At 37.6% G+C, this 12,801-nt stretch overlaps 1 protein-coding gene across 2 annotated transcripts in view; it reads left to right on the top strand.

Moving 5' to 3' along the window:
* The window catches only part of STARD9 (StAR related lipid transfer domain containing 9), a 119,532-nt gene that overhangs the window by 17,277 nt on the left and 89,454 nt on the right, over nt 1–12,801 (top strand). For both annotated transcript variants that reach the window (XM_071744626.1, XM_071744625.1), the window contains exons 2-3: nt 7,416–7,485; nt 10,274–10,390. In XM_071744626.1, the coding sequence (XP_071600727.1) occupies nt 7,416–7,485; nt 10,274–10,390 (187 nt within the window). The remainder of the gene's footprint in view (nt 1–7,415; nt 7,486–10,273; nt 10,391–12,801) is intronic.

Below are 12,801 nucleotides of genomic sequence, written 5' to 3'. Positions count from 1 at the left end.
CCCTGAGCCTCCTCTTCTCCAGCCTCAACACCCCCAGCTCCCTCAGCCCTTCCTCACAGGACTTGTGCTGGATCCCTTCCCAGCCTCCTTGCTCTTCTCTGGACCTGCTCCAGCACCTCAATCTCCTTCCTGAGCTGAGGGGCCCAGAACTGGACACAGGACTCAAGCTGTGGCCTCCCCAGGGCTGAGCACAGGGGCAGAATCCCTTCCCTGGACCTGCTGGCCACGCTGTTCCTGAGCCAGCCCAGGATGCCATTGGCTTTCTTGGCCACCTGGGCACACTGCTGGCTCCTCTTCAGCTTCCTGGCAATCCAGACTCCCAGGTCCCTTTCTGCCACTCTGTGCCCAGCCTGGAGCTCCCCATGGGGTTGTTGTGTTGAACCTCATCCCGTTGGAATCAGCCCAACTCTCCAGTCTGTCCAGGTCCCTCTGCAGAGCCCTCCTGCCTTCCAGCTGATCCACACTCCCCCCCAGCTTAGTGTCGTCTGCAAATTTGCATCAATGTCTTTTCCAGAATTATTTGGTTTGTAGCTAAAAGATGGGTGAAATAAACACAAGTTTACAGGAGGGCTGACAATAGGACTGGGAACAGCTGTGGGTCCAGTTTTGTTTGCCCAGTTAGCAACTTGTGTAACCACTGGGGTCAGTGCTCTAAAAGGGCCCTGTGGCACCTTGATTATTTATTTTGGAATGGTTGATTCTGATCACAGCTGATCTGAGTTATTGTTAGGTCAGATGCAAGAAAAGTGGGAAGATGTGGGCAGTTGGAGCAGAGAAGAAAACAGAAATTGCCCATTGCAGCAGCCACCTGTAGTTAGATACATAAAGAGAGAGAAAGGGGAGTCTTTAGTCCTCTCTCTGTTTGCTTTCTTGTCGTCCAAGTCTTGAACAGAGCTACTTGATTGCTGCTTAATGAGGCAACATGTTGGCTACCCTGTGGCAAAAGGTGATGTAATAATTTTATTTTCTGTTGTTTGTATTTTACTGTCCTCATATCAATATTAATGTAAGCATGTAATTATAAGTATATTCAATTTTACACATGAATGAAAATTTTTCATACTTCAAAGGTTTTATGTTTGAAATTTCTTCTTTATTTTGAATCTTCATGTCCTGGTTTGGGCCAGGATAAAGGTGATTTTCTGTCTTCTGTACTTTTGCTTTTAGCTAAGTCTCTTGGACACTTCAGTAATGAGAACCCACAGCATAAAGTCATTAATTCATAGTGTTGTGTATAATACATGTCTGCAATTAGAATACCCTAGCATTTAAAACTAATAAAAGCCTTGCCAAATTTCAACCACTTGGGCAGAAATCTTCCATAAATGCCTCCTTCAGGGTAAATTTTTAAAATTTTTTTAAAGCTTTATCCAGAAAAGTCCAGCAGCTACACAAGATCAGGTTAAGGGAAAGTTAGATTTTAAAACATTTAAAAGCAAGCTAGGATGAGCTTTTATTTGAATTCATTTAAAACTGGAAATCTGATGTATATTTTTAAATTCCCCATTTGAACCCACCCATTTCTGCCCAAGTTCTAAGCCATTAAAACTCTTGAATGTGTTTGGTGAAGACCTGTAAGAACAGTTTTAAGGGATCTGCTTTCCCTGAGACCATCTGAGCTTGTGTTCTCCAGGGTTGACCAAATCCTTCTTGCACCATCCCCATAAGTCAAAAACCTCCTCAGCTGAGCACTGTTTGATAAATGAAGTGGTCCAAGTCACAACTGAAGCCGTGGTGCAGGAGCTGAGAGCAAAGTTTTATGTCCCATTTCATTGCAATCATCTGTTTGCTGAGCCCAGCTGGTGCCTGAGAAGGAAACTCTTGAGTTGTGAAGTCTGCAGGTAAAGTGGGAATAGAAACTGGAAGAGCTGACAAGGAGTTTATTGCTTTTAGGGGAGAGAAAGCAGCCTAAAACCACTGACATAGCAGGAGGAGGGAGCTGAGACCTGTAGAGCAACTGAAGACACTAAAATTACAGGTGGGCCCATGTAATGCCAGGGGGAACAGGTAGTAGGTACCTGTTAGAGATCATGTGTGTGCATAGGGGGAGGAGGAAAAGACCTCAGTGAACTGGGGAGGAGTTGATATATATATATATATATATATATTTACATATATATATAATGTATATAATTATAAATATATAAATATATATATAAAAATATATATGTAAGTATATACATATTTATATATATAAATATACATTTATATTTATAAATTTATATATTTTTTATAGTTATATATAATTATATAATATATAATTATATATAATCTTATATATATAATATAATATATATTATAATATTACATATTATTATATATTATATATATTATTATAGAATTATAGAATTATATATGATATATTATATATTTTATATATATTATCTATTATCTATTATAATATTATATAATATATATATTATATATTATATATTATATATTATATATTATAGATATTATTATAGAATTATAGAATTATATATATATTTATAATTATTTATATATATTTATACATATATATAAATATACATATTTATATATATATAAAAATATATATGTAAGTATATACATATTTATATATATAAATATACATTTATATTTATAAATTTATATATATTTTATAATTATATATAATTATATATAATATTATATATTATATAATATATATTATAATATTACATATTATTATATATTATATATTATATTATATATATTATTATAGAATTATATAATTATATACGATATATTATATATTTTATATATATTATCTATTATCTATTATAATATTATATAATATTATATATATTATATATTATAGATATTATTATAGAATTATAGAATTATAGATATATTTATAATTATTTATATATATTTATACATATATATAAATATACATATTTATATATATATAAAATATATATATAAGTATATACATATTTATATATATAAATATACATTTATATTTATAAATTTATATATATTTTAGAATTATATATAATTATATAATATATAATTATAATATTACATATTATTATATATTATATATTATATTATATATATTATTATAGAATTATATAATTATATATGATATATTATATATTTTATATATATTATCTATTATCTATTATAATATTATATAATATTATATATATTATATATTATAGATATTATTATAGAATTATAGAATTATATATATATTTATAATTATTTATATATATTTATGCATATATATAAATATACATATTTATATATATAAAGCGTCTATCACCATATTGATGAATATTCTTTGGAACCACTCTGACAGCAGAGGTAAGAACAGGAGTCAGCCTGTTAGTACTTCAGCACTTCTGTTTCCAACCAATTCCAAAAAAAAAAAAAAAAAAGCCACAAGGCTTTGCTGCCAGCCTGCCTGGCTGGTGTTTATACTGCTACTTTTGCACTGTGACCTCTCCACTCCAGTTCACTGGGGTGACAAGACTGGAAGGTGAACAGGAGGATGGAAAATAGGGAATGCTCATGGGATTACGAAGCAGGACAGGGCCAAGATCATACTGTAGAAATGGAGAAGAGAAAATGTAACTGGAGCAAGCTCCCTCCTAAAGGATCCCTCTAGTTTTGTCTGACTTTTGCTGTTCTTAAATTCTTGTGAAATTCTCTGTCAAAATGTCCCCTTCCCTCTTAGATCTGGCGTGCTCTCAGCTTTGTCCATTAGCTTACCTTGCAAAGGTTTGTATGTGGATATTCAAGTCTCCAAACTTGCTTTTGTTGGAAAACAGTTGTTTTTCAAAATTTCTAAGAAATTGCACGTGTACAAATTAAACACCACCGGTTGCAAATTTCAGCTTAGCTCCTCTCAGCCTCTATCCTGAGCCATTTGCCCTTCATTTGTTCTTTAGGGAGCCTTATGGGTCCTCTTCAGGTGTACATAATGAAAATTCTTCTGTGAGTGTTCAGCTTTCTTCTGGTGTCTAACTGGGGGCTCTGGTAGCTGCTGAAAGAACACTCACAGCTCAACTAAAACCTCTGGGACCTGTGCTTGTTTTTTCTCTGTGAAGTGCCCCAGGCAAAAGAAGAAGAACCAGCTTGCAAGACCCTCAGGAAGAGCTGCTATCTCAAAGAAAATGAGAAGAAAGGTTTTGTTTTGTTTTGATTTTTCCCTAGTTTGAGAGTCAATTTACTGAGGTTATTTTTATTTTTTTTCACCAGAGTAGAAGTTTGAGCAGCCTGGCAGACTCCCTTCAGTCCCACCTTCCAGATACAGTGAAAGTAAAAATGGAAGGGGGGAATGGTGGTGCCAGATAAATCTGCACTTTGCTCATTAAATTACAAAGGACCTTTCACAACATTCTTCATATCTCAGCTTCCAAACATAGCCATTTAGTGGTTTTGCTGTTCTGTGCTTCAGAGTAGAATTAATGGTGGTCTATGAGGTGATCCCAAAGATTCCCAAAAATTAATGTGTGATTGGAATACTTAGAAGGCAGCAGATAAATGAAAGGTGAAGAAAATTAAGTAACATATGAGCTCTGGCTTGTTAACCTGAATTTTATTTTGTTGTAATTTAAAACAATTGTGATAACACTACAGTGGATGGCAGGAGAGTACTGACAGGACCTGAATGTTTGTGACATCTGTGAGCATACATACGAGCTGAGGTTCAACACGGCCAAGTGCCGGGTCCTGCACTTTGGCCACAACAACCCCATGGGGAGCTCCAGGCTGGGCACAGAGTGGCTGAGAGCAGCCAGACAGAGAGGGACCTGGGAGTCTGGATTGCCAGGAAGCTGAAGAGGAGCCAGCAGTGTGCCCAGGTGGCCAAGAAGGCCAATGGCATCCTGGGCTGGCTCAGGAACAGCGTGGCCAGCAGGTCCAGGGAAGGGATTCTGCCCCTGTGCTCAGCCCTGGGGAGGCCACAGCTTGAGTCCTGTGTCCAGTTCTGGGCCCCTCAGCTCAGGAAGGAGATTGAGGTGCTGGAGCAGGTCCAGAGAAGAGCAAGGAGGCTGTGAAGGGATCCAGCACAAGTCCTGTGAGGAAGGGCTGAGGGAGCTGGGGGTGTTGAGGCTGGAGAAGAGGAGGCTCAGGGGAGACCTCATCACTCTCTCCAACTCCCTGAAAGGAGGTTGGAGCCAGGGGGGGGTTGGGCTCTTTTCCCAGACAATTTTCAACAAGACAAGAGGACACAGTCTTAAGTTGTGCCAGGGGAGATTTAGGTTAGATATTAGAAAGAATTTCTTTACGGAGAGGGTGATCAGGCAATGGAATGGGCTGCCTGGTGAGGTGGTAGATTCTCCGTCCCTGGAGACATTTCAAAAGAGCCTGGATGTGGCACTCAGTGCCATGGGCTGGCAACCGCACCGGTGGGCCAAGGGTTGGACTTGATGATCTCTGAGGTCCCTTCCAACCCAGCTAATTCTATGATTCTATGATTCTATGATAGTAGTGCCACTGTCTAAAAAACTCAGAGAATGCAACAAAGGAAAAAGTGATAACATAAGATAGAGATCAATGCTAAAATTGCAGTTAATATGTTTAACACAGAGACCATCATTTACAAACTAGCTATCACCAGCTCTTTGGAAAGTTAAACTTCTTACTTATGAGTAATGGTTTTATGCTGAAAGAGGGTGGATTTAGGTTAGATAGTAGGAAGAAATTCTTTAGTATGAGGGTGATGAGATGCTGGCACAGGTTACCCAGGGAAGTTGTGGCTGCCCCATCCCTGGAAGTGTTCAAGGCCAGGCTGGATGGGGCTTGGAGCAACCTGCTCTAGTGGGAGGTGTCCCTGCCCATAGCAGGGGAGTTGGAACTGGATGATCTTTAAGATCTCTTGCAACCCAAACCATTCTATGATCTAAATATCAGTTACAGAAAGTACAAAATTCAGTCTGTCTCAAGGCAGGTGCTCAAAATCAGTGAAGTACGGAGACTCCAAGGGAAAGTGTTATTTTCTACCTGCAAACCTATGCTCTGAAATGGTGTTTGCAGCTTCTTTATGCTTGTAAAGCTCAAATGCTACAGTGATTGTCTGTGTGGAAGTCCTGCTGAGGGCTTGTTTTGGTAGAAAACATGGGGTGAAAACTGAGAAGCAGAGAGGAGAGAGCCCAGGGTGAGGCCACCTTGTGCTGTTTGCTGCCTCAAGTTGGAGCCATCAGTGAAAGTAAAAATCTCTGGGAGAGTAAATACTGTGTTGAAAAGGGATGTGTTGAAAGAAAGATGTGGGGCTACAAATCAACAGTGATCAAGTAGGTTTTGACCTGACCTGGTGGTACTGATACAGCTGATTTTGAGGGAATATAAGTACAGTTGATCTCAAATGACACCACCTTGTGCCTTCAGCTTGATTTCAAACAACGTGTAACAAAACTTCACCAGGGACAGAACTGATTGTATTTCTGACCATATTTCTTCCATCTTTACAAAGGAATTAAGCTTCATCAAAATAAAACTTTCTGGTAAAGTTGCAGCTCACAAGATTTGTCAGAATCAGACTACAAAGCAAAATAGAGAAGAGACAATAAGGGATTAAAAAAAACCTTTCTCTTGTTCTTAGTCTCTCAGTACCAAAGGGTTTAGTTCTTTTCTGCTGTCAGATAAGTGGGCTGCTGACCTCCTCTTCCTCATTTCTATCTTGCTGTGTATTTAAAAAACCCATTACAGATACTGAGAGGGATGTGATTAACACAAGATCATTCTTAACTTCAAGTAGACATCAAGTTGTCAGCCCACAAATAAGGTGTTGATTATGGGTTTTTGTTTGTTTATTTGTTTCCTTTGCTTTGGCCCCATGCTTTTTGCATTCTTTGCTAATATGACTGATCTTTGGAAGTGAAAGTTGGCTGTAGTAGCCAGTCATCACTGTTTTAGGAGGCTTTTATAGAGACAGTATATATTATATATATATATATATAAGCATGGGATTCTTTCAACTTGAGGAACGGCCCTGTCCATTTACATTTGAGGACAATTTTGTTTTGCTGAGATTACTTTTTTGATGATTACATCAAACACTTTGGATTATATGGTAAAAATCAGACAGCACAACTTGACAATGCCTGTGGCTCACCAGCCTGTGACATGGATCTGTACCCCACAAAACACAGCCAGTCTACCCATGCTCCACTCCATTTATAAACATAACTTAAACCAACAACTCTTAATTTGAAATAAAAATAAAATATTTAGGACGAGCACTTTAGAACTGGTTAATGACTGCAGTCCTGGTTTGGTGGTGTTTTTTACTATTGAATTATTTGGCTGCAGACCTGCTGGTCTTCTTGTCAGTCTCTTATAAACATCTGTTTTATAGTTCTTTATGGTTTGTAGTTTGTTAAACACAAGTTTCTGGGGTTTACAAGTTTGACATGTATTTGTGTATTCATATTTTAAATGGATTTTTGACTGTGTTCTGTTTCCAGAGAGAGAGCAGAAGGAGGAAGAGTGATTGTAGAAGTTGATGACAAAGTGGCAAAAGTCAGAAATATAAAGGTATGATTTTTTATTGTCTTCTCTTTCTCATATAAGGATTCTGATATCTTGATTTTGTCATTCTGGTAAATATAATAAGGGGGAAGTTTAATAATTTAATAATTAAATAATTTAAGTATTTAATAATAATAATAATTAATAATTGCATTTAATATGCAGCAAATGCCCATTTAATAATTGCAGCAAAAGTATGTGTGCCAGAGGTAGTTTTGGTTTTTTAGACAGGGGGATATAACATGTAGCTGTGTTTTCTGTATTCTGTGTTTATCAAAGCTGTTGCAGTCCATTATCATTCAAAGCTGTTTGTGAAATTACTTAGGATCTCATGCTAATCTTATTGTCATTAGCATCTGGATTATTTCTTGCTCTGTGCCTCTTCTCTCATATTTGCACTCTGAGTACAACTGACTTGCATAAAATGGAGAAAAAGTGCTTGGATGTGCTTCAGGCCTTGGTGAAAGACCAAGAGCTGTAAGAATAAGCTGAATGTAGCTTTAGTCCTCTGTGAGAGCTCTGGAGCTCTGCATGGGGATCAACCCTCTGGGTTAGACTCTTGAAGTACTTAAAGCTGCAACAGTTCTTCAGGAAATTAATAGAATGGCAGCAAATCAGTTTCATGTTGTGAAAGATGTTTCTGCTTGAAAGGCAAATAAATGAACTGTAGGATAACTGTGACTACTCTGGGTATCCTAAAAGATGGACCTTTTTTTCTCTTTCTTACCTCCTTCTTTGTAATTTCAAGCAACCCAGTTATTGTGGATTCTTGGTTCAAGAGAGCGGATTTATTAGGTTTTGAAGACAAAAATTGGTAAAAATGGAATGAAAAAATTTGAACTGTTTATCATGTTTCCATTATACTGTTTTTGTATTTACTACAAGTGTGGTTTTTTTTAAATAAAAGGGGGGGAAATACTGGTGGTATGAGATGTCTCATGGGTGTAAACCATTATTTTCTGTATATTTCCTTTTCAAAGGAAGTGCAGTGTCTGAGACCTGTGACTTTCTCAAATATTGTTCCCCCATTCCTTAATGTGTAAGAGGGATCTGAGGATTTGGACCTTAGAGGCTGACCACCCAGCTGGGCCAACCTCATGGCCTGGGAGGACCTCAGTGATGCAGCTGCCTAACTGGGTCCAGCTGAGCCTTGTTAGACCTAGAGGGTTTTCTAATTTTATTTGTTTAAAGAAGAGCTGTGGGCTGCCTTGGGATCCTGGGGAAACCACAGCAGTGGAGCAGATTGCTAGCAGCAGGACCAGAAGGGTTATTTGGAGATGCAAGGGCTGGCTTGGGGATGTTTTCTCTCCTGGGGTTTCATAAATGGTGAGTTTTGTAAAGTTTGCTGTATGCATTAACTAAATTTAGACAGCATTTGGTGGATCCAAGTGAGTGTACAATTTTTAAGTTCACACAGTGCTGCTCACATTGTTGTATGAGGGCATAGGTGTTGCTCTGCAGTTCAAAACTAAACCCTCCCCACCAGAAGGATGCTCACCCCTGTGACCAGAGGTTGCTTTTCCTGAGGTAGAGGGGTATTTTTAATTTTTTTTTATTTTTACATGTTGCAATAGGAAGATAGCTCCAGGCTATCTTCTGCCTGTTGCTGCAGAAAACCTGTGAAAACAAAAGGTAATTGGACAAAAATCTCTGAATTGCAACATGATGAAAATGTCATTATTGAGGATCAGAAGGCTTGGTAAGATGTTCTGCTTAGGGGAAATCTGGTTGTATTTAATTCAGTGTGACAGCTCTCAGAATCATCCGGGGTTTAAAATAAGCAAAACCCCTTTTCTTCAAAAATAATTTGAAATTACTTCTGTCCTCTTTCACTTTGCTTTTTCTTCGTTTAAAAACAACCAACCAACCAAAACCCCAAAGCAGTCCTGTCAGATGGACCTGTAAATTGGTTTTTCCTGTGAACCTGACTGCTAGTGGCAGAGCTCAGCACTTTTAGAGAGCCCTTTATCCAGCAGTCTGGTTGACAACACTGTCACTCTTGGCTTTTGGGGCCATTAGTCAAGTGGTTTGTTTAGGTACCCAATTATAATAAGCATTTTTTTCTGCTTCTGTTATTGCAAATGTCAAGGTTACAATAAAGTTACTGATTAGGTCAAAATTACATGTGGATTGTATTAATTTTGTGTAATTTTTTGAGAACAGCAAGGGGTAGTTTCTGTCTGTGACCTTATCTATTTTATTACAAATCCCTTGGGCAGAATTGTACAGGAAGACTTACACGATGTGCTTAGTATTTTATTCACCATTTCTGACTGTACTTCTGAAAATGCTGCACTGACATTATTATTAACTCATAAAAGTCAGGTTTGTAGTGTGCTGTTCCAGTGACAGAAGCAGAGGGGAAACAGAGGAAGAGGTCTGAATTTTCAACTAGGCAGTGAAAAAATTGGTTTTGTTTTCTCACTGAGGTCAGTTCTTGGTGAAACTAAAAATGACAGAAAAAACAGAGAAAAGGCTACAGAACATTTCTAACCCTAGTAATGGTTTTTCTGAGATGTTGTGGAGGTTCACTGAATTCTGTTTGTTGAACACAGCCCGGAGCACTTTAGGTGTAGTAAATGACCCTTCAGTAAAAATTCTTCTGCAGGTCCATCATGGACATCTTCACCTCTCTCTGAGCATCAAAGAAAGTGGAATAAAGAGGACAAACCATTTGCTATTCCTTTTCCACAATTCAGGGGCTAGATAAAGTTCCTTTTCATTTTCAAGCACTTACATTTTTATCAGCTTCAAAGTAAATTGGTCTATCTGTCTTCTTTCTTCCTGTTGCCAGCTTGACAGTAGGCTTGATGGCACTTGGGACTCAAGAGAAAAGTCTGTGGCCTTTAGCTTTGACTACTGCTACTGGTCAGTTGATCCAGAAGATCCAAACTATGCATCTCAGGAAATGGTAAGTGATGTGTTTCCATCCTGTTTTGTTTTATATATATTTACACCTACAAGAAGAGTTTGAGATGGAGGATAGATGAAATTTCATTGTCTGATCCTATCTTTTTCTTGTTAATAATATCACTGTGTGCTCAGTTTTCTTTGTCTGAAGTAGGAGCAGTAGGACAACAATAGCATTGTTTGTAGATCTGGGAGCTTTGGCAATGATTCTGAGTTGTGATCATTTGAGGACTTAAGTTTAACAGTCAGAATGTTGAATGAGGGGGAGAGGAATCAGGTTCTAGAGGAAGAAGGCTCTGAGGTGCAATGAAAAGTGTCAAGGTGATGCTGCTGAAAGGATTTGCAGTGAAAAAAGCACATCTTTAGCAGCAGTAAATTTTACTTTATTCTGAACACTTTTTCTTGCTGAATTATGGGAAATCTCTTTACAACTAATGGAGTCCCCTCCTAGTTTGAAGATGCAAGGTTTGATTAAGAATCAAAGATTTGATTAAGAGTTTGATTAAGAAAGAACATTGAAGGATTTGATATTAAAATAGGATACACTACTTCTTTATTAATAAAAATTTGCAGTTGTATCTGCTACCAATAAATATAATGGGTGGTCAAAGCTATCAAAAGATTTCTTTATGCATGCACACAATCACCTATGTTGACATTAAAATATTTTTACTTGTCTTTTGTCTATGGAATTGTGTCATATTTAAATTCTGTCTTTTGTCAGTACAGTTCTTCCTGAAATTTCAACCTGTGTAATTGTGTTGCTTTTCACAGAAAGTACCACTTAAAGCTGAGATAATCCTATGAAATTGGTGTTTCTGGTGGTGATGAGCACAGGATTGGTTTATGTTTGAGAGCCTATATTTGAAAAGCTATCAAATTTGGCAGTCACTGTAGCAATAGATGATTCTGCTGTTTTCTGCTTGGTGCAGCAGTGTGGAAGAGATTTTGGGAACTTGGGAAGTGTGTATTCAGTGTTCAAAAAAGAACCTTGTCTTTTATCACAGAATCACAAGTACTCAGCACGAGATAAATTTCCATTTTAGTGATCACAAATAACAAATCTTTTAAATTGTTGAACTCTTGGGCTCCCTCCCCCTTTATTATTCTACTTGCTTATTTGGATTTCATGTCCTTCATGAGTTCTCATAACACACTAAGGAACATGCTGCTTGGAATAGTTGGCAAAACAGTTGGCTTTTTAGTTCAAATGGTTTAGCAGTTGAAGTGTTGACAAATTCTCTGCCAAGTCAGCTTTATCCCTGCTCAGTATGAAAAATTATCAAAACTGCTGAATGGAAAATATAAATATTGGCTACAAAGTGGATTTTTTTCCCTTTTAAATTCTTTTTTCAATTGCACTTATATTTAATAATTTAAAATGCAATATAAACAGTACAGCTTCCTAGCTGAGGCTGAGTATGTATTTTGGACTGTAGCAAGTCTTGTGCTGTCATGCAATAAATACATTTTTATCCAATAAAAACACAGAAGGGGAAACACAAACTCACTGGCCATGGAAAATTAAGTAGTGGGCCATAGTTTCCTTACTCATGCCTGATGCTAGCTGGAAGATGAGAAGTGCTGCTTCATGGAACTCTTGGATTCTTGAGCCTCTGACAGAATTCTTTCATGAGTAAAGTTTAAAGGGACTGGTACTTCGAAAGCCTGAAGTCAGGCATGAATACCTTGGGCTTTTTATCTGCCTTGTTGATTGCAGAGCCAGGAAAGCACACCTGAGATGTCCTTGAGGAGAGGGCAGCTGGAATGCCATCCTTTTGTGCATTTCTCTGCCCCCTTACACTGTGTCAATGCAGTTATTGTGCTAATGCCATGTTTTGAATCATCACTTCAGTGCTGAGCTTGAACTTTCAGAGCTTCCTTATATCAATGATGCTCTCAGCAGCCAAAGGAGATTTTTTTTACTGTCAGCCAGTAAAAGCTTTCTTTCATGAGCTGACCTTGGATTGCTTTCTCCTTGGAGATCTCCTCCCAATGGCTATCGTGTGTGACTGGTGTACTGGTTGAGGATTAACAGGAGATTAAAGGATCTGCCTTCAGTTTTGTAGCACGTGGTCCCTTAGGAAACTGGCCTTTTGGTTGTCATCTGGATGGACAGACAAAAATGAAGACCCAGCAGTTTCTTCAGTGAAGAATTCTGTGACCATGAAACAATCCTGAGATGGCTGAAAATTGTAGCTTTAGGTGAAAATATGATTTTAAAGATGCCAATCTGTTTTCTTAAGTAATTCTTAACAGTATCTTTCAAAAGATAACATTCTTTACTTCAGGTTCTGCTCCCTGGCATTCCAGAGATGGCAATGCACAGTGCATTTTATTCCCTATATATTTGGATCATATACAACACAGGTGACAGGCTTAAGTGACATGTGTAAATACTTTCAAATGTTT

This window comes from Heliangelus exortis, chromosome 5 (assembly GCF_036169615.1).
Source record: "Heliangelus exortis chromosome 5, bHelExo1.hap1, whole genome shotgun sequence".
Classification (NCBI taxonomy): Eukaryota; Metazoa; Chordata; class Aves; order Apodiformes; family Trochilidae; genus Heliangelus; species Heliangelus exortis.
This window is presented reverse-complemented; position numbering and strand designations above follow the sequence as displayed.